Source organism: Sus scrofa, chromosome 6, assembly GCF_054392235.1.
Source record: "Sus scrofa isolate SSC_HxYL_T2T_F1_AM1 chromosome 6, Sscrofa_HxYL_maternal_Yorkshire_Landrace_v2.0, whole genome shotgun sequence".
NCBI classification, from domain to species: Eukaryota; Metazoa; Chordata; class Mammalia; order Artiodactyla; family Suidae; genus Sus; species Sus scrofa.
In genome coordinates this window covers 134,288,938-134,316,925 of record NC_139388.1, presented here as the reverse complement: position 1 = coordinate 134,316,925, position 27,988 = coordinate 134,288,938, and the positions used below count along the sequence as shown (strand labels likewise).

The window sequence follows — 27,988 nt, the reverse complement described above, 5'->3', positions numbered from 1 at the left end:
TATCATTAAATAATGAAGTTCCAGAAGGTGCAGTATAAATATTTGGTTGGGAGGAGGTGATTGAAGAATTGCAATTGGGCATTACTGGAGAGAGTTTAGGTGATGAGGGAAAATTTGGAAGCTTTAGGCTTAGTGTGATTATTGATCACATAAGAATGTAGGGGTTAATCCTAGTGATATTTTGCGGGCATGGTGGAATTTCCCTCTTGGTAGAGAGAACTGGGTAGGCATTTGGTGAAAGCTACATATTCTTACCACTACTGTTGACAGGATTAAGGCCAGGAAAGAACATCATCCCAGGAGCATGGGATGCTCCATGATCCCAAATCCTCCTAATTCTGCTCATTCAATGTCAAAGGTAGGGAGGAGGGGCAATCTTTCCAAGAACACAGAGAGCATAGGGGGACCCCTCTCCTGTCAAACATAATACTGTGCAGGGGGTCCAGTTCTACAGAGTCCATGCCCCTTTCCATTGTCTCATACCTGGCCCCTTTAAATATTTTCATTATTTGCCTGGATCCTGATATATCTGAATTTAAAACAAAGTACACCAACCACTTTGAACTGACAGAAAGAATACTAAGAGACCTGAAACCTGACTTTCTCAAAATAGTACATTATAATTAAATAAGGTCACAGCAGGAGCTCTCTGAAAGTCTGAACCATCTACTTGCAGACTATCTCATCTTTCTGGAAATAAACAAAAAGGACATTCTAAGAATGAAATAAACAGTGCTTAAAATAAGCCTAAAAGGTTAAAAAATGCAGACCTTATTTTGACACTTCATTTCTTTGATCTATTAAAAAAAAAAAAATGAAAGCATGGTTACCTATAATTCCCCATGTGTCGATTTTCATGTTCTTCTTTTGAGATCTGCTTCCGTACCTGAGCAAGTCTCTCTTTCTAGAAATGAAGACATTTTACAAATAAAACCTGACAATGACTTATGCAGTTCAAACTGTAGGTATGTTGTTAAAATTTTCATACCAACTCTTCTTTCCGCCTTTCCAACTGGTGTCTCTGCTGTTCCCAGTCTGAGGAGCCCGGTAAAAGCCTTTTTATTGAATTTTGACCATAGAGCCTCCTTTGAGCCTCAGCTTTTTGTTTAGCCAAGTTTCTCCTTTTGTCACTGGTCCTAAAATATAAAGCATAAGACCATCTTCTATAATTCAAATTAGCTCTGAACTTATCCCTGTGAGGAGAATTAGCAGAAGAGGAGACACAATGGGGACAGGAATCAATGTATATTAAATTTATATATTCACATTTGTTATATTCATCCAGTCTAGTCATTCATCAAACACGGTTCTCCATATAGTAAACAGAAGTTCAAAGATAATAAGATAAAATGGAGAAATACAGCCACTTACCGGCTAAACAATCTTAGCTCAATTAACTGATGGGTCTGTTTTCCCATCTTGTAAATGTTAACCCCAGCATTTCTCTCCCGGAGTTCTTATAAAAATTAACTCGTGCTAACGTTAATAGGTCAGATCCTAAATAAACGCTCTTTCCTTTTTCTTCTTTCAACCAATTCTGTTGCTATTTGAGCACTGTCACTTATACTGAACACTCTAGCATATTTTCAATTCTGGTTGAAATCACACCTTAACAACCATTGCTTATTTGATAGCATCTGCATAGCCCTTCTCATTTTTTGCCCAATCATGAAAAATGAGTCTGATTTTTATTAGAAAAGTCCCGTTGTGTGACTGCTTTCCTCTGAACCTCTTTTCTCTCTCTTCCCTCCCACAGAGCTGGTACAATCAGATAAGCCTGAGGTCTCTTCTCCCCTCTCCCTCCAACTTACACTCCTATTGCCCACCCTCAAAGGTCTAGCAGGAAGAAGGTGGACTCTGGGGAAAAGCAAAGCCAACTCTGCCCTCAGCCATAGGAAAAAAAATGGAGTTCTTATTCTTGAGCTTACATTCCTATGCCTTCCAATTTCATTAGTCTGGTAGGGCTCGTATTATTAAGGTGTAAACCAAAGGTAAGGGTACAAGGAGGCTATTTAGCCAGCTTCCGGTGTAGACTGGTAAAAGACATGCTTAAGTCCACATGAGGTCCCATTCAATTCAGCAGGGGATTGCATTAAGAATATGGGGCCAATGCCCTAAATAACAGAGTGTTCTTTTGCTTCAAGAATGCACTACCTCACAACTTGAACTTGCAAGAGTTTTAGAAAACTGATCTATTATCTTCCATGACAACACTAAGATTTGAGTGGCAGGAGTTCAACAAGTGAACGTGCAGAAGGAATAATTTGGGAAAAAGAATAAATATATTCAGAAAATTGAAAGTCATTTTGTATGGCTGGAGCTATTTGTAAATACAAGAAACTCAGCTAATTATAAAGTTTTAATACTAGGCTACTGAGACTCAACTTGAACTTTAGGCAGTTGGTGGAGGTGGGAAGTGAATTTTAAAAGAGAAGGGCATACATAATTTTACCACATGTTTTAAAGATTATACCTTGGTAATATGTACAGTAGCTTAGAATTGGATGAGGAAGAAGCAGGCCATTAAGATGGTCTATGGTCTGAATGTTTGTGACCAATCCCCATCCCAAAACTAATTATGTTGAAATCTGAACACCTAAGGTGATGGTATTAGCGGGTGGGGCCTTTAGGAGATGCTTAGGTCATAAGGTGGAATCCTCTTGAAAGGGCTTAGCGTCTAGAGAACTCCCTTGACCCCTCTGCCATGTTAGGACACAATGAGAAGTCTATAACCCAGGAGCAGACCTCATTCAACCCTGCTGACACCCTGGTCTTAGACCACCAACATCCAGAACCCTGAGAAATAAATTTCTGTTATTTATAACCTACTCAGTCTATGGTATCTTGTTATAGCAGCCTGAATAGACCAAAACAGATAGAATCTGGGAGTTCCTGTTGTGGCTCAGTGGTTACAAACCCAACTAGTATCCATGAGGATGCGGGATCAATCACTGGCCTTGCTCAGTGGGTTAAGGATTTGGTGTTGCCATGAGCTGTGTTGTCGCTCACAGATGAAGCTTGGATCCAGCATTGTTCTGGCTGTGGTGTAGGCCGGCAGCTGCAGCTCCTATTTGACGCCTAGCCTAGGAACTTCCATATGCCACAGGTTCAGTGAAGCCCTAAAAAGGCAAAAAAAAAAAAAAAAAAAAAAAAAAAACCCAGATACAATCTACTTCACTGGCAAATATGAAATATGAGGGCCTGGAGTTCCCGTGGTGGTGCAGTAGTTAACGAATCTGACTAGGAACCATGAGGTTGTGGGTTCTGTCCCTGGCCTTGCTCAGTGGGTTAAGGATCCGGTGTTGCTGTGAGCTGTAGTGTAGGTTGCAGACGTGGCTCGGATCTTGCGTTGCTGTGGCTGTGGTGTAGGCCAGTGGCTACAGTTCCGATTAGACCCCTAGCCTGGGAACCTCCATACGCCATGGGAGCGGCCCTAGAAAAGGCAATAAGACCAAAAAAAAAAAAAAAAAAAAAAAGAAAGAAAAGAAAAGAAACATGAGGGCCTGAACTAGGGAAGCAGCAGTGGGACTAGAGAAAGAGAAAAGATTGAGGGGTTATTGTGTATTGTGGAGGAAAAATGAATATATCTTGATGATTAGTTATTATTATTAATTAGATGTGAGGAGTAACAAAAAGAGATGAACCTAAGATGACAACAAGATTTCTGATTTTAGTGGCTGGATGATGGAGAATATCATATTTCCAAGAATAAATACTAAATTTGTCTGAGTTTCCTTTGTTTGTGGAAAGGGGAAATGTTGTGATTTAGGTAGATCTTGACTTGCAAATTTTTTTATATTCCATTTTATCTAGAAAAATCATTTCTATACAGCATACAATTTTAAGGAAGGAGAAGACAGAAGGGGGAATAGAAATGAAAAGAAGACAAGAGAGGAACAAAGACCAAACAACTGATAAGAAAAGAAACTGGGAGACAAATTAAACATGAGATAACAGGAAATAGGGAGAATTAAGAAAGGGATTGAGAATACGGTGGTGACAACGCTGTAGAAGAAATGAACATAGAGCTGTATGCACACCCATGGCAGACAAGACACTCATTGACAAGGATACGGACACACATACGGATCAAGCACATTCAATAAAGAAGAGTAACAGAAATAATCACACCAAGAAAGTCTTTCAGACACATTTAGAAACAAAGAAAAGCCAATCACCCCAAGACATTTTCCCTAGAGAAATGCTTCCATATTCTGGCTTCTGGGAATACTGCCATTCTAAGAACTGTGTTTGCATTTTTATAAATCTAGGTATAAATCAGCACTAATGACTCTTAGTCCAAAATTAAACTTAACCCAAAACCAAAAAAAAAAACCTCCATGCACTCTGCATTTTAGTCAACATTTCTCCATCCAGCTGTATCCATCCACTGATCTAAGGAGTTTTGTTCATACTTTCTGGAGCCTTTTCCACTACCCATTACCCTGTGATTCCATCCAAGGGATTTCTCTTTTCTAATCAGTTGGCCTTGCACACTCCAGCTCCTGTAATTCAGAATCTCTGGAAGTTCTATGAACATGCTGTGTTTGCCTCCCTTATCTTACTACAAGGAGATAGCTTTCAATGAAATGCCCTTCCCCAACCCTTGTCTTCCAACCCAAATTTTACTCACTATGCACTAGCTCTAGAGGTGGCCCAGGAAATACAAAGATGAACAGACAGAGCCATTGCCCTCAAGTTTAAGATGGTCTAAAGGGGTGGAGGGCAATGGCATGTGAATAAATGCGCAGGTTACAATGGATGCTATTTAAAAAGTGCCAGTAAGTCCATGCTGGCAAGGGAGGAGGAAAACCACTTTGCTTCAACAAAGGCTTCAAACAGAAAGTCAGATTGGAGTTAGGTATTTAAGAATGAGTTGACAAAAATGTGGTATATAAATGCAATGGAATATTATTTGGCCTTTAAAAGGAAGGAAATCCTGACACATGCTACAACATAGATGAACTTTGAAGACATTATATTAAGTGAAATAAAGCAGTCACAAAAGAGTACAAAGTGTATGATTCCACTTATATGAGGTATGTAGGGTAGTCAAATTCACAGGGACAAAGAGAGGAATGGTGGCTGCCAGGGGCTGGTGAGAGGGGCAATGGAGGTAGCTTAATGGGTATAGAATTTCAGTTTCACACAGTAAAAAAAGTTCTAGAGAAGGATGATGGTAACAGCTGCATAAAATTGTGAATGTACTTACCACCACCAAATTGCACATTTATCATGGTTAAGATAGTAAATTCTAAGCATACATTACTATACTTTTTTAAAATGAGTTGACATTTACCAGAGGGACAGAGATGAAAGAGAGAATGAGAATACACACAAAACCATGGACATGTGAAATAGCACTGCACAAGAGCTCTTAGAAAAATTAATTCAAACCCAGGGAAAGGAGAAGAACAAAAAGAGATCAGACTGGTAAGAGATGCAAGGGCCAGATCAAAAGGAATCTTGTATCTAAAGATGAAAAACACCTTGTACGCAATGTTTAAGCTTTATCTGATGGTGTAGAAACTGTCCAATCATAATATTACAGTTTATAAATATCTCTTTAAATGCTGGAATCCCTCTCTCAGGCTCTGCCCTTGCCCCTCTTTACTTCTCAGTATGTACACCCCATCTGTATGTTCTCATCCGACATCTCAACAGCAATCTACACGTGGATGTCAGTCAAATAGACGTCTGTCTCCCCTAAGGCCCTGTGTATCAAATCCCACATTTAACAATTCTGCCTAACTTGGTACATTTAAAACTGAATTATCTCTTCATTTCTACCCTCCCCCATTACTTATAAGTCTGTTTCTCACCTAAAACCTTTATTTAAGTAAATGACGTATTTTCAAACAAGACACCCAAGCCAGAAATCTAGGAATCATGGGAGACTTTGAATTCCCAGTAAGCGGATACTCAATAAACATTCGTTAAATGACCTACAAAGCAACAGAGTAGAAATGGGGTGAAGTTCAGGGCTGAAGGAAGGAAGGAAACAAATAAAATAGTTCAGGAAAGAAATGAGAAGTCCTTAAACTTGAAGAGGAGACTAAGAAATTAAGGAGAAGCCATACATTTTTCAAATTCTGTTGATTCATAATAAAGGGAGGAGGTCAGACTAACTCCCAGATTTCTGGCCTAGATGCAGATAGATTTTGCCATTTCTGATTTCTGGCAAAGTCAGAAAACTAGATCTGGGTGATCATTATTGTATGTACATTTCTATCAGCCATGTAGTCCTTTTTAATAACTGAGCTACTTGAGGAGGGGAAATTTCATTCAATCTTTTATCTCTAGCTTGTAGGATAAGTTAAAAATGTACATAAAACATATAATTAGATTTAGCCTTTATAGTTTAGAAGTAGTTTAGAAGTAACTCCTTAGCAGAAACTCAGCAAGAGAAATATGATTGAAGAAGAAGATAATTCAATTTGGGTCATATCAAATTTATTTATTTTTTTTTATTTTATTTTCCCACTGTACAGCAAGGGGGTCAGGTTATCCTTACATGTATACATTACAATTACAGTTTTTTCCCCACCATTTCTTCTGTTGCAACATGAGTATCTAGACATAGTTCTCAATGCTATTCAGCGGGATCTCCTTGTAAATCTATTCTAGGTTGTGTCTGATAAGCCCAAGCTCCCGATCCCTCCCACTCCCTCCCCCTCCCATCAGGCAGCCACAAGTCTCTTCTCCAAGTCCATGATTTTCTCTTCTGAGGAGATGTTCATTTGTGCTGGATATTAGATTCCAGTTATAAGTGATATCATATGGTATTTGTCTTTGTCTTTCTGGCTCATTTCACTCAGTATGAGATTCTCTAGTTCCATCCATGTTGCTGCAAATGGCATGATGTCATCCTTTTTTATGGCTGAGTAGTATTCCATTGTGTATATAGACCACATCTTCCGAATCCAATCATCTGTCGATGGACATTTGGGTTGTTTCCATGTCCTGGCTATTGTGAATAGTGCTGCAATGAACATGCGGGTGCATGTGTCTCTTTTAAGTAGAGCTTTGTCCGGATAGATGCCCAAGAGTGGGATTGCAGGGTCATATGGAAGTTCTATGTATAGATTTCTAAGGTATCTCCAAACTGTTCTCCATAGTGGCTGTACCAGTTTACATTCCCACCAGCAGTGCAGGAGGGTTCCCTTTTCTCCACAGCCCCTCCAGCACTTGTTATTTGTGGATTTATTAATGATGGCCATTCTGACTGGTGTGAGGTGGTATCTCATGGTAGTTTTGATTTGCATTTCTCTTATAATCAGCGATGTTGAGCATTTTTTCATGTGTTTGCTGGCCATCTGTGTATCTTCTTTGGAGAAATGTCTATTCAGGTCTTTTGCCCATTTTTCCATTGATTGATTGGTTTTTTTGCTGTTGAGTTGTATAAGTTGCTTATATATTCTAGAGATTAAGCCCTTGTCAGTTGCATCATTTGAAACTATTTTCTCCCATTCTGTAAGTTGTCTTTTTGTTTTCTTTTTGGTTTCCTTTGCTGTGCAAAAGCTTTTCAGTTTGATGAGGTCCCATGGGTTTATTTTTGCTCTAATTTCTATTGCTTTGGGAGACTGACCTTAGAAAATATTCATGATGTTGATGTCAGAGAGTGTTTTGCCTATATTTTCTTCTAGGAGTTTGATGGTGTCCTGTCGTATATTTAAGTCTTTCAGCCATTTTGAGTTTATTTTTGTGCATGGTGTGAGGGTGTGTTCTAGTTTCATTGCTTTGCATGCAGCTGTCCAGGTTTCCCAGCAATGCTTGCTGAATAGACTTTCCTTTTCCCATTTTATGTTCTTGCTTCCCTTGTCAAAGATTAATTGACCATAGGTGTCAGGGTTAATTTCCAGATTCTCTATTCTGTTCCATTGGTCTGTCTGTCTGTTTTGATACCAGTACCACACTGTTTTGATGACTGTGGCTTTGTAGTATTTCTTGAAGTCTGGGAGAGTTATGCCTCCTGCTTGGTTTTTGTTTCTCAGGATTGCTTTGGCGATTCTGGGTCTTTTCTGGTTCCATATAAATGTTTGGATTGTTTGTTCTAGTTCTGTGAAAAATGTCATGGGTAATTTGATAGGGATTGCATTGAATCTGTAGATTGCTTTGGGTAGGATGGCCATTTTCACAATATTGATTTTTCCAATCCATGAACATGGAATATCTTTCCATTTCTTTATATCTTCTTTGATTTCTTTGATTAAGGTTTTATAGTTCTCGGCATATAGGTCCTTTCCCTCTTTGGTCAGGTGTATTCCGAGGTATTTGATTTTGTGTTACAATTTTAAAAGGTATCGTATTTTTGTATTCCTTTTCTAATGGTCATATCATATCAAATTTAAAGTGCCATCAGGACATCCATCCAGTCATTCATTTACTTACTTCCTCACTTGCTAGCTCACTTACTCACTCATTTCTTGTTTACTGAGCCCCTATGAGACTAGAAGCATCTAGTGTGCATGGTCAGCAGGGAGTTGCAAATGCTCCTAGAGGGCTCAAAGAGGAACCTAAATACCTTGCTATATACCGGTGCAGATTTGGGACTCCAGTGGCTAACTCACAAGTGATGCCACAAAAGTGACTTAAACTGACACAGAAGAAAAGAAGGCTGAAGCAAGATTACATGAGAAAATGACAAGTAGGGAAAAGCAAGTGAAATCGTAAGAGGAAACAGAGCAATGCTGAAAGTTAAGAGAACTCAGAGAACAGTATCAAAGAAGGCCAGTGAAGATAAATTCTCAAGGGCAGGGTAGCATTAAATGCTGTAAACCTCATACATCTGTCACCCTTGAACAGGTTTCAAACAATGGCCAGGTAATCTGATCTAAACTAATAAGTATTTCAGAACTCACAGAACTATGACTATCTTTTCTAGACTCTATTTTAATGATTCTAATAGAATACTTCTGGAAGAAAACAGATTCTTCTTTATCAACCCAGGAATGTTGCCACAGCACAAGATTGGCTTTCCTTTTTATTACCCAAAAAACCCCACAAAAAAAAAAACAGGAAAAATTTTTTTACTTATTGCTTTACTATTTATTTTTTGTTTATTATTTTATTTATTCAGCATATAGCCCCTTTCATATCCTAGTGTCTTTGAAGACCTCAAGTCTAATCTGAGTATAAAGGAGATAAATTCTGACTCCAATATGATGGTCTGTATTCCCAGGGATGGTGATGAAACACCCTGGGCAATCTACACTCTTCGGGATTTTCTTGAGACTAAAAGTATATGTTTACAATATCTGGAGAGAGAACAAAATGAACTCTGGGGTATTCATAAGTACGACATTGTACTAATTGCACTAATTGTACTAATGCCGTACTTATGAATAAAGCATTATATTACATAAAGCATTGTATTATGATTTATGTAAGTAAAGCATTGTATTATGAATTGTGTAGAATGCTAAAGTATATACTCCTTGACTTCAAGGATCTTAAATCAAATTGAAAAGAAAAATCTATCATGATCAAGTCGAAGAGCATAGAACATAACAAAGTAAACAAAGTGATAAGCCATGTACTTGCAGACTAGAATTCCTCTTGCTGCTCAAAGAAAGACAAATTGGAATAAAAGGAAGCTGTCCCAATAAAAGACGGGGACTTGAGTCACAGACAGTAAGGAAAGGAATTCAGGGTGGGGAACAGAATAAAATAGTGGGAATGGGCAACATAAGGGCGTGGGGGATAATGAGGTCATCAGCTTAACTGACGAAACAGTTTGGGTTGGAGAGAAATAGGTAATAACATGAAAAAGTTGATGTTAAGTTACATTACAAAAGGAGCTCAGAGCAGGTGCTGCAAAAAGAAATCCATTTTGGTCCTTAAGCAGAGAGGTAACACAATAAAAAAAAAGATCATACCAATAGTCTGATCAACATGAATGTAAACAGGGAATTTCTGGAACTATGGAACAATTTACTCTATCCAAAATTAAAGCAATTCATAGGAAAGTTAATTCAATAATATTTAATAAATTGTCAAGAATTTCCCTAGGGTTATCACTTCCTCTTGTGTGTTACTATGACATGTCTATTCCACCCCAATCCACAGTGAAATACAAGGATAACACATGTATGCCCATGGAGGGCTCCATCTCCTTGGAGAGAAAAGGCACATTCACAATATAAGTTTCACTAGCATGCTCTAGACATTAAAATTGTGCTACATTATCTTAGTGTAAAAACACTAAGGAAAACAAGGAAGATGAATTTCAACTCTCCATTTTAGGTCTAGAAATTTCTCACTTAAATCATACATATCTCACTTTTCAGAAGATCAAAAACACCCACAGATAATGTCCTGAATTAATACCATTGTTGGCAAAGTAAAAAGACATGAAAAAGAGTTCAACTTCCACAACAATAGTAAACACAACAAAAGTATAGGCATATTGCTTAAATAATCGAAAATGCTTGATACACTTGTGTAAGCTAAACAAAATTTCCCTTTTTACAACTTTCCTTTCTATTCCTTGCTTTCAGGATAACCAAAATATCAGTAGAATTGAGGCAAATCAAATGCTTTGATCATACAAAAGAAGTGGTCAAATGAAATTTTCTAAACAAGTTTATATGTGAATCTCTTTTAAAATAATGTTTTCCATATAAATCCTCCTCTCACTCAAGCATCTGCCAAATGCTTGGAAACATTTCGAATGAGTAAATTGCTTGAAAGCATCCCACAACTCTTTCAGAGTTCTTGAAATGACAATTAGGATCAACTGAAATCATAAAATTGCTGAGCTTAAATGACCTCAGACTTGCTTTAATCCAATACCATAAATGCTATCTGAACACTTAAAATGACAGAAAGCTCATTACTTCAGAAAGCAGTACAATTAAACTTCTAACACATTTCTTTCATAATGAACCAAAAGCTTTCCCATGTGATGACACTTCAAATATTTGACATCCATGATCATGTACACTGCAACCAGCCTAATAATATTCCATTCATCCAGCAAGGCCACTTCTAGGCATATATCCAAAGAAGCTGAAATTAGGATTCAAAGAGATACCTGCATTCCCATGGTAACTGCATCATTATTCACAACAGCTAAAACATGGAGGCAACCTAAATGTTCATCAATGGATGAATGAATTTTTTAAACATGATATATATATAGATATATACACAATGGAATATTATTCAGCCTTAAAAAAGAAGGCAAAAAAATAAATAAAATAAATAAAAAAATAAAAATAAAATAAAAATAAAAAGAAGGAACTCCTGCCCATGCTTTTCCATGGGAAGGTTAACTTTAACTGCTTCTCTTTTATGTTTACCCAGGCAGCATGATACGGTGGGAAGACCTCTGCATAGAAAGGTAGAAAATGCATGTTTAAATATTTGTTACTTCCTGAATGACATCTCTACTTTAATTTCATCTTGTGAGGTGAGGAAAACAACATAGAGGGTGTCCTAAGGTATTCTCTAATTCCACCTCATACTCTATATTAAATAATTATACCAACAATGCAACCTAAACATATTTACTGTAGCTTCAAATCATATGCGGAGAAGAAGGAGAGTTCAGGAGGAGGGGGAAAGATATTTAAAAAGAAGAGAACAAAATAGGTTTGAAGAATGGAATCAAAGAATACAAAATTTACAAGCCAATTGTTCTATGCCGAATATGCTGGAAAAATTCCAAAAGATGGAGGAAACACTTTACCTTATATTTAGCAGTTTCAGCGCATTTAGCAGCACTCCCTTTTTTACATCATAGTCTATTTTCTGGTCAGTTCCAAAGCTTGGGGCTCGATTGATCTAAAATTTACAAAGAAAACAATGAGTAACCAGATGTTGGTAGGTCAATCAATACTCAGTACGAATTTGTTAATCTAATGTAGGATCCCCAACCAATAGAAGGACTCCACAATAAATCTCAAAGCTCTATATGGCAGATGTCCCAGTCACTATTGCCACACCTCCCTTCCCCATCACCTAAGTCACAGAGTTACAAGGAATTGACTGTCATCACTAACCCCATCCTCCTGCTGCTGAAGCTCAGGATTTTCACTCAGCCTATCTACCCTCTCCTTCCCCTCCATTCTCTTCAGTCTATTACTCCCGTGCACTCTAAGTTTTAACTTGAGGAAGTTTGAAGAGACTCACCCTTATAAAAAGGTTAGAGGACCAGTAATAATAAGAATAAAAATGTAATAGAAAATAATGTGTGTTACTTACATACAGTAATAATTATACACATATATGTACCTCGCATATTAAAATATCAGTGCCCTATCTTCACTGCTTTCAGATCTTCTAGATGAATTTGTCTATTGCTGTCTAAAAAATAAATTTTATTTCTATCTACCTGGATCAAACAACAGCTCATCAATTTTCACTATATTTCATTTCATTAAAATTACTCAGAGGATTCCATTAAAGGTAGCTGCAGACTAACCACTATTTTATAACTGTTTAAGAACTCATTGGAGTTAAAGAGCCTTTTGTGATGGTTCCACTTTCCCAGATCATTTCCAGGATTTCATTAAGATGAAAAATAAGAAGTAACTACATACACCCTGAAATCTAGTATACAAGATACTGACACTTTAAGAGCTAGAGTTTTTTTGTTTTTGTTTTTATCTTTGTAATTGTTGGGTTTTGTTACCATTTTTGTTGTTGATATGAAAATGTAATTGTACTAGCAGATGTTTTAGAATACTCTGAGAATTCAACTGGTGAGAGTACTGCTGAGTTCAAAACTACAGCTGAGCTTCATGACCAACTAACCCCACAGGCAATCTTAACAAACATGCTCGAAACCAGTCTTAGAAGAGCGTTATCTTATGCAAATCCATCACAAGAGACAAGATAACTGACAGCACACATTTTACAACTGATAGCTGAAGGAAATGGCACATTATACTTAAGAAAGCAGCCAGGAATACAAATGCCTCTAGTTAGAAATGTGGCACAGGATCACTGCAGAAAAACTAAACAGAAGCCAAACAACAGAAAGATCACCTGCAATCCCACTACCTAGTAAATTATTAGCCATCTGATAAATGGTGTTCCAGCTATTTCTTCTAAATATATATTTATAATATTCATTTTATCTTCCAAATACAACTCTAAATTAAGTGTACTATTTTATAATCCAAGTTTTTCTCCTAACAATGAATTGGGAAAATCTTTCAAGCCATCATTTGATGGTACTCCTTTTATAGACACAGTGCCAAACTGTATTTTTTTAAATAGAGATATGCCTTATTATAATATGCCTTTGCTGATTTCTGATTTAGAAGGTGATGAACATGCTGCCCTCCGTGTGATGTGGTCTCTAGGGGAAGAGAGTAGTAATTGCAAGACCATCCATTTATTTCAGGTAAATTTGAGAAAGGAAGTTTATTAATCTGCTACTTCCAAGTTCCAAGTACTTCTGCTTACAAGGGCAGAGAACGCACTAAAAAGAAAAAAAAAAAAGTGCAGAGAAGGGGTAAAGTAATATATTTCATATGAAAAAAAGTTTCAACCATTCGATACTGATTCAGATCTCTGGAAGTTATCAAACAAAGAGAGTTTTGCTGCTACATGTAACAGAATTATTAACAAACAAACAAAAAAAGACATTTAGGAACTGGCAATTAAGTTATTCACTGAAATGTTATCTATCTTTACGGAAGTCCTTAGTGTTTCATTCCAAAATTGTAGTCTGGAATTCTGCTAGGCATATCTCTCCTCCGGGATGGTAGTGAGGCATTGGTATAACGCAATCTCAGACCCTCTCCCTCTTTTTTTTTTTTTTTTGGCTGCACCTGAGGCACATGGAAGCTCCTGGACCTGCACCTGAGGCACATGGAAGCCCGCTGAGCCAAAGAGGCACTCCTAGACCCTCTCTTATCTATTTCAGATTATTCACTCTACTCTCATATAAAAGAAAGTGGTCTATGAAGAAATATACCTACACATTAAATAAACTAATACATAGAAAGGTAGAAAAAATTAATTCAATTAACATTTTGAATTATTTTAACTTTTATGAGAAAGGTAAAGAAAACATTTTTAAAAGAACCACATATGGGAGGGAGTTCCCATTAGCTCAGTGGATTAAAGAGCCCAACACAGTGTCTGTGAGAATGCAGCTTTGATCCCTAGGCTCACTCAGTGGGTTAAGAATCCAGCGTTGCCCCAAACTGTGGTATAGATCGCAGATGCAGCTCGGATCCAGTGTTGATGTGGCTGTGGCGTAGGCCTCAGCTGAAGCTGTGATTCTACCCCTCGCCTGGGAACTTCTATATGCTGCAGGTGTGGCCATAAAAAGAAAAAAGAAAAAGAATCACAAATGGCTGGCAGAAGAAATACTGAAAATTAGGCTTCCAATCCAGCCAAATTCTACTCTGTAATGTGAATGGCTTCTTTGGTTCTTCCTACGCCAATTGCAAAACAGATAAAACTCACAGGTATTAGAGTCTTAAAGGTCAGCAGCTTGTAAATGCATGCAAAAAGGAAAATTATTAGAAAGCAAATTAAATTAATAAATACTATTTATTAACCATCCAAATCAGAGTTATCTATCAAAATAAGCACAATCATTTTATGCACATAAAGAAGTTTACATAGTAGATTCTGTGCTCCTAAATTAGTGTTGCTCCCTCTGGCTAGTACTTTCCCTCAACCTGAACCCTAACCTTCCCAGTCCCCAGCCCCTACTCCACTCTCTACAGCCTTAAATACTCTGCTGAGGTGTTCCCTCTCGCAAAGATTTTAACTCTCAAATACACACATGTACACAGAGAGATTAATCACTTTGTTCTGGCTCCCTGTTCGCTACTTATACCTGTAACTATTAGTATAAAACACATATCTGATTCCCCACTGGACCAGAACAAGTATTCTGTCTTATTTTCCTTCTATCTCCACCACCTGGCCCAATGACTTGTTGAAATTAACTCAAAGACACTTAAAGTATTAGCAATATATTCACTTTCCACTCAATTTCCAAGTTTTTCCCTAAAAAAAAAGAAAAGAAAAGAAAAGAAAGTTTTCCATGATTGAAAATGTCTGCAGTTTACCACTATGAATCACTGCCTGCAATTATTCCAGAAGGTGCCTTACATTCTAGAGGCACTCTCTACCTTATTCCACTTGATGGCGCCAAAAGGTTTTCAGCAGTGTATATTAGGACTACTATGATTGTAACTGGGAGAAAATACAATGAAACAAGACCTAAGTAAGATTCTTTTAACCATTTGGCAATAGTAAATGTTCATTAACCACAGCTGCTGGTTATTGCAGAGTTTAAATGGTTACAATTGATCTGAAAATGATGAAAGAATGAATAGATGAAAATAAATGTTATTTAGCTCTTGGTATTGTGGAGTTTTTAGTGGTTCTTATTGATCTATAAATGATGGAGAGAATAAAGTACAAAGAAACATGAATGCAAATAATGGTATTTTAAGCCTTTAAAAAAGACAGAATTCAACCATTCAGTCAATTCTAATCCACCAAGCTAATGGAAAGCTCCAGTTAGGCAAATGTCTTTTTTAAAACAGATAAATTAAAAATCTATAAAATCATTATCCCTTGCTATCCTTTCAGATTTACTTCATGCACGTGCCTTCACTTCTCTTGCATCCCACCAGGGATAAAAGACAAGAAGCAGGGGAAGAAAAACAAAAAATACAGGTAAGAACAGGAAAGGAAAGTAAGAATAGGAAAACAATAAAACTAAAGAAAATATTAAGAATTAGTAAGGTGAAGGACCCAGAGTCAAGCACTTTCATTTCCAAGGAATGGAGGAAGCAAAGTGATAAGCAAAATTCTTCACATTTATCTTATTTCTAGGACCCAGGCAAGAGAAAAATTTGAACACCTGACGGGACTATATTTGACTGGAAATGGAGTACACATGATTTGCTCCAAGTAAAGTCCACATACACACACATGAAACCAGTAGCCCTCAAATTAGAAACATCTATTTCCTAAAAACACATTTTGAATGTCTTGATCTCACCTATCATTCATTCAATTTGCTTTTGCAAACCTTGACTTTACAGATGTACCTTTCAACTTCCACATCATTAACAAAAAAAGAGAATCTACTTAAAAGGTGGTTGTTGATGCTATTGTCTATAGTAATATGTTCCTTAAAATGTAACTAATCTGGTAAACATTAAGTATTCAGACAGGTATTCTTTTCCTTACAAAGTTTGATAAATAGTATTTTGTGGCCATGTGGTCTATGATGGATGGGGGTACCATAAGACCACATGACTTCTAGCTTTCTTCTGTATATAATTATAACCATGACCGAAAATGTACTAAAGTCTTTTTTTCTTTCTTGACCATGCCTGCAACATGTGGAATTTCCCTGGCTAGGGATCAAACCCAAGCCATGGCAGTGACCCAAGCCACTGCAGTAACAATGCTAGATCCTTAACCCACTGTGCCACAAGGGAACTCTGGTGCAAAAATCTGAAACAGAGATTATTTTTATTTCTTTAAATTATTCCATATCTTCCAAATGTTATCTGACCTTTTATAATCTAAGAAAAATAATGACGACTCTGACCATACCAGGGTCTGGCAGCAAACCCAAAGGCATAGTTGATAGACTAGACAGGAGGGGAGCCCCAAGCATATAATACAGCCTTGAAGAGAATGCAGGCCACCTGGGGTTTTAGGTATTAAGTACTAATTAATGAGCCAGTTGGAGCCTCTCTCCTCTCAGACACACTGCAACCAGGCAGGCTACAGTCTTGCAGTCCAGATACCCACAGAGAGGAAAGACAACACGCAGAAATCATAAAGCAGTAAAGCTGTGAGGCTGAGAAAGTAAACAACAAATCTGTAAAAGCAGATCCATGCGTATATGTAAACTTCCTGACCTAGAAATATACCCAATACTAATTTGGGAAAAGTAAGATCAAACACACATTGATCCACTTTTGTAACTGTTGTGTTCCCTGAATTTTCCTTCTCTTCCTCCCACATACGCCATTTAACGAAACAATGGGCCAAGTACACATTTCAAAAGCATTTGTTATTATATACAAGAACAGTGATCATTTCTCTTTCTTCTTAAAGAAATCCCTTACCTCCAAAAGCCATGGCTTTAGTTTTCTATCCAACAAAATATCAAACCCCAGCACTTCGAAGCAGACACTTTCACTTCCCGGAGGCTGACCAGGTCTGCACATTCGATATGCATGCAGGACGTGAGGTTCTGCTACAATCAGGGTCTTTACCACCAATTCCTATAAAGATTGTGATTTAAAAAAAAAAAAAAGATGAAAAGACTTATTTCATTGTATCTGGCTTGCATACATGGAAGCAAGGCCTGAATTTACAAGCTAACATCCTGGCCAGGTTCAGAAAACTCTGTGGCACCTCACTTCTGCTGCAGCTCTGACTTCATTGTATCCAACTCTTCATGCCCACTGCCTTCCAGCAGGCTTGCCTTCTTGAGGCCTCTGGCACTAGCAGTTCCCTCTTCCTGGGACACCCTCCCCCAAGATTCCCATGCCTGGCTCCTTGATGTTCAGGGTCCTTCCCTGACCCCTGAGTCAAGAGCAGGCACCCATGCCTCTTTCCTTCCTCCATCACTACACAGCACAGAACCAGCTGGTCTTTTTCTCTTTTTGTTAAAATAGCATCTTTGTCTGCATTATTTATAATCCCATTCCCAGTGCTTACGATAGTGCCTGGCATTTGGTAAATGCTCACAAAATAAGTAAAAGTTTATAAATTGGCTTCTATTTGCTGAATAAGTAAGGGTAGGATCCTATGCTCGCCTTTTCAGAAACCACATAGAAGGGGAAGAGATGGGAGGGAAGAAAATTACAAAGAGAGTAAACTACTTCACAAACAATATTACAAAACCTCCACTTAGAAAAAGGCTGAAAGCCCAGGAAGACAGAATGTAGGAGAGTTAGATTTCTCTGTGCAGTGATAATTTTGTAGCTCATAAGCCTTCTCTGACATGAGAGTACTGCCAATTAACAAACTAGCTATTAACATTTGCTGTGAGGACACATAATACTACTAGGGTGAGTTACTAACGCTAATAAAAGAAAAGGGTCTACTGAAGTTTGAGAACAAGCTATGAATTGTGGAAAAGCTGTCTCACTGGTTTTAGTTGAGAATACATTATCTTTTTAACACCTTCTCTACAGGTGTAGGCAGTAGAGCATGACAGTTAAGAATCTGGCTCCAAAGTCAGAATTTCTGGGTTCATTCTAGGCTTTCCTATTGGCTCAATGTGCACCCCTGTGGCTTAACCTTTATGAGTCTCATTTCTCCCAAGTGTAAACTGGCAGTAGTAACAATACCTGCCCTGAAAGACTGATGGAAGGACAAAATGAGACTCCAGGAAAAATGCTTAGCATGGTGCCTAGAACAGAGTAAACCTTCAAGAAGGGTTAGCAATTTAGCTGCTATTGTTATAGTTAGTCCATCATTCTAGAAATCTACCTCACATGGCAGATCAGACTCAAACATCACCCTGCCTGGCGGGAGCTACATTTATCATATGAGAGGAAAACAGAGAAGACAGAAGTTAACCTCCCTGTTACTCAGAATTCTAATCCAGACCATATTTGGGGATATCAGAGATGCCATGAGAGGCTGTTCTTAGGAATTTTATTCAAAATAACAAATTCATGGTAGCATCAAAATATATGGAGATAAAATAGAAATGCCATGTTATTACTGAAACCACTTGAATGGGAAAAAGTAGTTAAAACCTTGGCTAAAAAGTGTCTATATGAAAAAAAGACAGTCTGGGGTGGGGGGAGAGAAAATATTTAGACTGAATTGCAAATCTGCGATTTTTTCTACATAAAAACAACCACTTTAGGAGTGTAAGGGCAAGACTGCAGGTTTATGTGAAATCAGAAATGGTATAACCAAACACAAATGCCACCAATCAAATCAAATTCCACTAATGCTTTTGAGAATTTCCAACATTTCTTTGAAAGGTGATTCGTAGAGTTGCACCTAAAGTGTATAAAAAGTATTCGATAAGGATGATTTTATGAGTTACTAAAGTTATGTTTAACCACTATGGCCTGACTCTATTGATTTCTTATTCATTGTTGACCACCAAAAAAAGTACATATATCTTTTCTTCATGGAGGGTATTGACAAATGTTAATTTTCATATATAGACAGCTACTTTTTAGAGAAATGACCATCAGTAAAGTAGTCATTGAAAAAAGTTCTGTTAAATTCATGACACCTGTAAACTATTAAGATAAAAATTTACTGCACAATTGCCCTCTCCACCTCCTCTTACCATTCTCTTTTGATATTATCCCAGTGAGTCACGTTGAAAAGATATGTATAAGTACGTGCATTCTTAATAAAGAAGGGAAATTATTTAAGTTACATAAATGCACAGAGTTTGACAAGATAATTGTAAGAATTAGTAGATGGTTAATTCTTGGAAAAGTTAACCATCTACTAATTTTTAACTAATTGGTTATTTATAGATTATTAATATACATTATAACTAATGTAGTCAAGAATGAAGCAAAATTTACCCATTTATAGAAAAGATCATGAAATGTGTGTCAGAACTTAATAGGCCCACATTTGAATGTTCAGGTCATATCTGAAAATGATATTTTAGGCTCTAATTTCCATACCTTCTTATTAGTATCATCTTAGTTGTATACCTTCTCCTAATTCAATTATGTAAGGAAAGTATCACTTAAAACCGACGTCTATAAAGTTAATTATACTCATTTTTCTCTCTGTACATTCCTCACCAAGGCAACCCAACAGCTTCCACCTTTTCACAACGACTTCTCCAAAGAATCAAACCCATATGGAAGTGAAAATTTTGGTAGAGAAAAAAGAATACCAGAGGGCATCCAAAACTTTCTTGGTACCAATGAGCTAGTCATCAAACAACCTATTCATTAAATCTTCCAGGCATCACCAAGTAGGGTTTTCCATCAATGAACTACCATCCCCAAACTGCCAATTTCACCACTTTGATGCTTCTGATAATAAATTCTCATTAGTAGAATATTTTTGGAATTAAAAAAAAACTGGCTTATAAATAAATAAACAGCATTGTTGGAATCAAATTTCTTGTCCAGATGTTTTCAGTCCTTCAGGAACATACAGTAGGAGGTTAATAAATTGGTGAGCATCTGACCAAATCCAAATGGAAAAACTTTAAAATCAATTGAAGTGCCTATATTTTTAAAATTTTTGAATTTGTTGCCAACATTTATAAATCAGGAAATGTATGGCATCTATTGAAAAATTATAAGAAAAAGGCGGACTGGGCCCAAAATACCACAAGGCACCAATAGGCTGGTGCTGAGTGGTATCCATCTCCTTTAGACCTCTTATGCTCATCAAAGCACCACCATTCCCAGCACACCCTATTTTCTTCTATCCAGACTACTTCACTCCTTTTCACTTGTCTGACACCTAAGGACCTTTGGGTGTACATTCTGTGACACAGAAAATAAGATTTTTTAAAAAAATCAACCAACAAAAAAATCAGAAAAAGAATAAACACAATGATGCTGACTTTCTCTTTGATTTTCTCAAGAGAACCGAGTTCAACCAACAATGAACTGTTTCATGTCCATTTTCCATGATACATTTATTTAAATACATATTATTTGTCCCAGAAGGAAAGCTGAATCAAATCGTAAAGACTAATCATGTTATTAAGTCTTTTCAACAGACACACTCCTCCAACTCTGAATACCATTTTGATATTTCTGCTAGGATTAATAAAGGGTCTGTTTCACCAAGGTCAACTTCTCATGCATGTTCTCTTTTCTCTCTTTACCCTTACCATTTGGAACTGCATCCACCACCATGGCTTTAGTTATCAATTGCACCCATCTATACACTTTTAATTGTCTGCTTGTCTTTGCTACCTGAGACAGCATTTCAAGTTCAACCCATCTAAAATAGAACTCATCATAGCCTCATGGACTTTAAAAAACTCAGCGCAGGTGTCAATGCCTCCAGGTAGTCCTCCCTCCCACCCCCATGCACCAGAGCTCCTCTATGTGGGCTTCCACTACATCTCCACAGAATCCAGTGTAGGCCTCTATTTTTCTACTTGCTACGCTGCATTTCATTAACAATTTATGTGCACATTTTTCCTACCAAACTCAAGTTTTTTGAAGCCTAAAGCTGTATCTTAGGAGTCTTCAAATTATCATCCAGAGACGGGCTTATAGTATGGGTTCAATAAATGTTCACTGAGTAAATGAATAAATGAATGAATGAACTAATAAATAAATGAATAGAACTCTTTCCCCTCATCTCAAAAACTAAGCTCTACATCTTCTCAAAATAAATTCCTTCTTACACTATTTCAGATAATGAGCCACACTCATTTTCCCTATATTACTCCTTAAAACTGCAGCAGAATCTCTGAATACTTCTTCCTCTCTCCCCAAGCTCCCCACCCCACCTGACACCAACCCTTCCAAACATTCACATAGTCCCACTGTCTACCTCACTGTCATCTCTTTTACTGTGGCTCAACTCAGGCCATTCTTTTCACTTAAACTACTCCCAAGTACCATCCTCTACCTACTCTTGGTCTTCCCTCTAACCCATTCTACACCCATTTTCAGATTTATCTTCTACATTCATGGTCTCTGGCCTTATAACTTTCCTCCTTAAAAATGAATTCTTACTGCCTACCAAGTTAAATCTTGATTTTCAGACCTAAAACTTGGCCTCCAAATATCTTTTCAGCCCCAAGTCCTCAGGAATCTCCCACAAATACACTATGTGCCAACCTGGGTCACTTTTAACTATTCTCATGCCTCCGTGCTTTTACTTAACACTTTTGCCTCCATTTAGAATTCCCTCTTTCCCATCCCAAGCAGTAAAAATATTGCTTATCTATCAAGGGCCATGACAAATTCCACTTTCTTCATAAAAACACACACATTATCTGCCATCTAATGTAATTTGTTTTTTATTTAAAATGGTTGATGATCCTTTAAATTAATATCAGGGAAGGCAGTTAAAATTGTGGAATGGTATAGTCTTACTGAAATATCACTCCAAAACTTAGCAACATCATGCTGATTTGCTTGTAGGAATTCTGTAAACCATTTGATGGAACGTTTGCTGCCTTTGTTTTCAGTTTCATCCCTTTCGAAATGCTCGTTGTGCTTGTTCACAGAGTAGTTTGTCAGATGCATGTATAACTGGGTCTGTAACAAGTAAGAACCAAAGTCATTATCACCTATGAGACTCTAGAACCATGTGGCTTCACAGAAAAGAAAGCATCCAAAAGATGAAAGACAATTTTAAAGTTTAAAGTATCAGACTGATAACTTCATGATTATATCATTTTCATATAAAATTGAATGGTACATTTTCCTTAAAAGGATTGTGAATGTGAATGTAGCCATATACAGAGTTACTTTGTATATTATTCAAAATATATCTACCATGGAAAGTATTAAAATAATAAGGATATATACAACAATGAAAAATGTGAAACTATATATTGCTAAGCAAGGATAATAATAAGGATATGTGAAACTATATATTGCTAAGCAAAATAATAAGGATATATTAGAAAATGACCAATGTGAAACTCTATATTGCTAAGCAAGAAGAATTCTCTAAGTTTGAAGTCTGTTTTTCTTAGTTCGTTTGTTTTTGTTTTTCTAAAATTTTCACCCTGATTTGTTTTGGGAGATGAATTTTCTGAGAGAACATTCTGTGTCTTTTTCAAAGAAAGCTAAAAAATGAAAGCTCAAGGTAGTAGTAGAAATCAAGAGGGCAGCGACCTAACACAAGCTCTTCCCTCCCAAGCTATAACTGGTTAATGAGACACGGTGCACTTCCAGTCAGCAGACTGAAGCACTGCACAAAGCTGGACAGACGCCTAAATGATTAACAGTAAATTTATAGTCTCTTTATAGTCTTCTGTTTGTTGATAATGTTATCCTCAAATAGACTTGAGAAAGAATCCAACATTTAAAACTTCTCATAGGAAAGTTTGCAGCTGGTAGATGCAAACTCTTACATTCAGAATGGATAAGCAATGAGGTCCTACTATACAGTACAGGGAACTATATCCAATCTCTGGGAATAGAACATGATGGAAGAGAGTATAAGAAAAAGAATGTCCTATATGTAGGACTGGGTCACTTTGTACAGCATAAATTGGCACAACACTATAAATCAAACACATTTTTTAAAAAATGTATGCTCATAAAAATCTTCTGATAATTGTCAAGTAATAGACATCTAATGGCACCTTATATGTCTATCATAAACATTCGTGAGGTCTATAAATCCTATCTCCATGATCCTACTCCCAAAGATTACTCAGATAGCAATGTTGCATCACAGTGAATATATACTTCAGGCACATGATTAGTATTTGATTTGTTAATAACCAATGATATTTCTATCATATTTCATTTTTACTGTAGTTACTTAGGTCTATAGCACTAAAACCTTTGAAGCAAACATCCAGAACTGATCATATGAGTTACACATTGTTTACTAGCTCATATGCCCACCAATTATTAAGAATTTCTTTTTCATTCACTGAGCAATATTCAAGGAGCACCCACTACTGGCAGGAATATGTGCTGGGCACTATGGATGCAAAGATTAACAGGAGAGACACAGTACCTACCTTCATGAAAAGTAGTGAAAGCTTTAAGTGATGCTTAAAAGAAAGAGCATAAACCTCCCACTTGTCTAATTTTAAGTGCTTGATTTAAAGAAAAAAGAAATCAATCAAACTACAATATTTCCTAGTTTCCAAAATAGAAATCATTTTTGTTTGGAAAGTAATATTTTGAGGAGCTGTCATTTGGCAGTTTTAGTAATAAAAACTCTAGCTACCCTAGTGAAAAAGTGAGTAAGAAATGGAACTTTGCATTTTTCTTAAAACATTATCTTTGTAAGTAGGATTCGAAATTCCACAATTTCACATCTACCTTGACAAAAATCCCCTTCTAAACAGTTCATTGTCAGTTGGACGTTTGCCATAGAAGACATAATGGCAGCTATGAATCAAATAGCAACCTGCAAAGGATGAAAAGGAAATAACTACACTCCACCCTATTTTTCAGCATGCAGACTCAATATAATGAACTGGGATTGACAAAACTTTTCGAGGATTGGCTGCTACATTGGTAGCAAAAAATGAATGTTTATTATATTGCAGTGTATGAAGCTTTCTCTTATGATCTCCATATATAGAATTCATCAATATTCAATTCTTACAGAAATATACAGATCATTATAAAATACACACTCGCTATTTTAAAAATTGGAAATAAGAATAAGGGAAAGAGTTGCAGCAGTCTGCTGTCCTGAAACAGCCAATGAGAGGATTTTGGTTTCTTTGTTCCACCTTTTTCTTAAATTTACCTTTTATATAATTATGATCTCACTTTAGACAACATTTGGTATTTCACTTTTTAAATTGTTCATATCTCCCTGTAGGAATATGATCATGAAATTTTACAGATACATGAACAACACTGACATTTACACAGGAGAATATCCTTATTTTCATACATGTGAAAATCAAAGCCAGGAGATTATGTGTTTCAAGAGCACTCAGCAAAGTGAAACCCTAGAGGCTACATTTCCTGACTCCCAGGCTTTCTTATTTCCTAAGCCAATCTACTGAAGCAAATCACATACAGACAACTTAAGAAACCAGAATAGGAGTTTCCATAGTGGTTCAGCAGTAATGAACCCAACTAGTATTCATGAGGACACAGGTTCAATCCCTGGCCTCACTCAGTGGGTTAAGGATCCGGTGTTGCTGTGGCTGTGGTGTAGGCCGGCGGCTGCATCTCTGATTCCACCCCTACCCTGGGAACTTCCATGTGCTGTGGGGCAGTCCCAAAAAGGAAAAAAAAAAAAAAAAAAAAAAAAAAAAAAACAAAGAAAATTGAAAAAGAAGAAAAAAGAAAGAAACTAGAATAAACCACTTGATCACCCTAAATAAGCTTCTGAGTCTTACCCTTTCCCATCTCTTCCCTTATCCTTTCCTCCCCAAATGTGACTATCGGCCTTACATGTGTATAATTCAGTCTTTCCACTCCAACTATTTTCATTATAATCTCTGAGCTGACAAGCCCCAAATGATGCCTGTATCTCGGCTCTCTTGTCTGAACTGCAGACCCGTATTATTTATCCAAATGCGTTATATGATCTTATTATAGATCCCTGTGGAGTCACACAGGCACCTCAAACCAAACGCATCAGCTGTCTGTACTTTGAAAGCTTCTGTACTCCCCATCACGGTGAATGTCATCTGCCCACCCAACTGCCTGTGCCAAAAATCTTGAGTTTTATCCTTACTTTCTCTCTCCTTCATTCTATAAATCAACCTGTCACCATATCAATGTCATCTGTGTTATTGTAAATATATCTTAAATCTGGATTTTATTCTTAGTCCAACCCTACTGCTATCACTTCACATTAAGTCATCTTTTCTCTCACATGTGGTTGGACTAGAACATAGCTTCCTTTTTGTTCTTGTTTTTGTTCTTTTTAGGGCCACACCTGAGGCATATGAGAGTTCCCCGGCTAGGGGGCCACTTGGAGCTGCAGCTGCCAGCCTACACCACAGCCACAGCAACACTGGATCCTTAAACCACTGAGCGAGGCCAGGGATTGAACCCATATCCTTACGAACACTATGTCAGGTTCTTATACTGCTGAGCCACAACAGGACCTCCAGAATACAGCTTCTTGACTCCCTTATTCTGGTCCACCCCATCCATCTCTACCCTCATCTCACATCCCCCACACCATAGACCAGGTGACCTTTTTAAAACAAAAATCTCATTCCCTCTTTCCTTTATTAAAATCTTTCAATGCTTCCCTTATTCCTAGGTTAAACTCCTAGCCTTCTTCCTATATTAGATTCCAAAGTCCTTTACAAGGATCTGGCCTTAGAATTCTCCATCCCGCCCTCCTTTCTTAGTCTGTACTTTAGCCATCATAAACATACGTACCATACCTCTGGGCTTTTCTTCCGGAGTTGCACCCCATTCCACCCCACCTCTAACCTAGCTAACCCCTCATTACTTAGATTTCACTTTATAAACTCCCTCTCTAATCATTATCTCCAATGAGTTAGATGCCTCTACTATGTACTGCCGTAAGCAACATTAGTTCCTTAGACCATTACACTGACTACAGGGTATTATAATTGTTTATTTTATTTTCTGCCTCTGCACTAGACAGTTACTTTTGTGAGGTCAGGTACTGTATGTGTCTTGGTCACTATCATTCTAAAACCAGAACAAGGCCCACAGTGCAGCAAAGTTCAAACATTACTTGGAGACTGGATATATCCACACCTCATGAACTTTAAAGAAAATATTCTCTTTTTTTCTTCCTCTTTTGAAAAAGTTTGACAGTTCCTGTAGTCTTCCTCTGCCAGGTTTACAACATTTTTCAGTTGATTGTACATAGCAACATTTATAATCAATCACCATTAAATTCTGGAAACATGACCACTCAATATAGTTAATTATATGCCTCATACTGGAGAACAATAACCAGGTCTTTGACAAAGTGGGAATCAATCTTTAACTAATGTAATTTTCAATATAATTAGTAAATCCAAATATAGGGTTAGAACTTAACTGAACTGTAAAGTACTGATAATAAACTACAATTTGTCTTTCATAAAATATAAATCACGATTTCTGACTTTCATGATAAATTATAATAAATTATAGTTTGACATTCATAAACTACAAATTTCAGTTATAACTTTCATCAATATGTTATGGCTTTATATAGGTAATCTTAATGGAAAAATACTTATAAAAATCTCCATTTAATAGAATTAAAATGCACCTCAAAACTGCCAATCTATGTCTCTACTTTACGTTTTATCAATGTAAATTTACAATCTTCTCTTTGTTCCAACACAAATTGATAATTCTACTTTTTAAAAATGTTTCCTTTTCTGTTTCATGCACCTTCTCCCACATTCTACATGTTAAACCATCTCTTTAACCAAAGCCTACTCAAATACCACCTCCACTGGGAGGAGCTGAACCAAAACTGTTCTTACACTCAACTCCGTAACACTTTATGTGCACTTCTAAATGGCATACTACTTTTAATTTATATGTCTATATAAATCATTCCTATCCAGGACCACTACATATACGTATGAACTCTGAAATCCATCCTTGTGCTCATAGCACCTAAAGCCAGTGTCTCTTCCTCATTAGCCTACCTGGAGCAGCAGACCCTTCTTTTCTAATTTTCACAAAGTTGTCTATAAATGAGAGGCAGTCTTGTTTATGTATACAGTTCTTCTAGACTATAAAAGCCTGAGAGGAAGAACTTTGTTGATTTAATGTTAATACACAGCAGGCGTTTTAAAAAGTAGCTAAGCTGAACAAACGAGTAAAATTATACTCTGGTATCACTTACCAAATTGGACTCATTAGGTGGAATGTACTTCTCTGTTCCCATTCGCACAAGTCCATCATGGTATAGAAATATTTTTAGTGGATCACACGATGTTACCAGAATATAAATTCGTAAATCAAACTTATAACCCTCCATTAGGAAAGGCTTTTCAATGTATTCTTGAACAATCAAATGATCCTGAGATGGAAGTTTGTCACCATTTCTTATCAAAGAAATCCTAAGTTTAAAGAAAAGAAAATAATTTTATATGGAGTCAATATATTTACAAAGTTATAAAAAACACTCAAGAGGAAAGTAGTGGAGCAGGGACTCCAAAGTCTGTCCCATCACAACACATATACACAAACACACACACACACAGAGAGCACAAAAATATTGGCAGAAGCAACTTTTAGAGATCCTCAATACTAATTGAAAGTGTGTAACAACAGGGAACATGTAATAAAAAAAATAACAAAACAACAAAAACAGTTGATTCTGTGTAAAATAGCTTTGCAGCATTTTAACTTACTCTGGAACCATCCCCCAACCCACAGCTCAGTAGAGGCCTTGAACAATAGCCCATGTTTCCCGA

General features: G+C 36.9%; 1 protein-coding gene across 11 annotated transcripts in view; it reads right to left on the bottom strand.

The window, feature by feature from the left end:
• TTLL7 (tubulin tyrosine ligase like 7) overlaps window positions 1–27,988 on the bottom strand; it is a 159,822-nt gene that overhangs the window by 68,712 nt on the left and 63,122 nt on the right. For all 11 annotated transcript variants that reach the window (XR_014807911.1, XR_002345113.2, XR_002345115.2 and 8 more), the window contains exons 7-12: window positions 27,415–27,631; window positions 22,017–22,181; window positions 17,070–17,228; window positions 11,693–11,787; window positions 989–1,136; window positions 831–904 (exon numbers count right to left, since the gene is read on the bottom strand). Coding sequence is in view for 2 of the 11 variants with exons in the window: in XM_021096371.2 (XP_020952030.1) it covers window positions 831–904; window positions 989–1,136; window positions 11,693–11,787; window positions 17,070–17,228; window positions 22,017–22,181; window positions 27,415–27,631 (858 nt within the window). In the remaining 9 variants the exon portion in view is untranslated. The remainder of the gene's footprint in view (window positions 1–830; window positions 905–988; window positions 1,137–11,692; window positions 11,788–17,069; window positions 17,229–22,016; window positions 22,182–27,414; window positions 27,632–27,988) is intronic.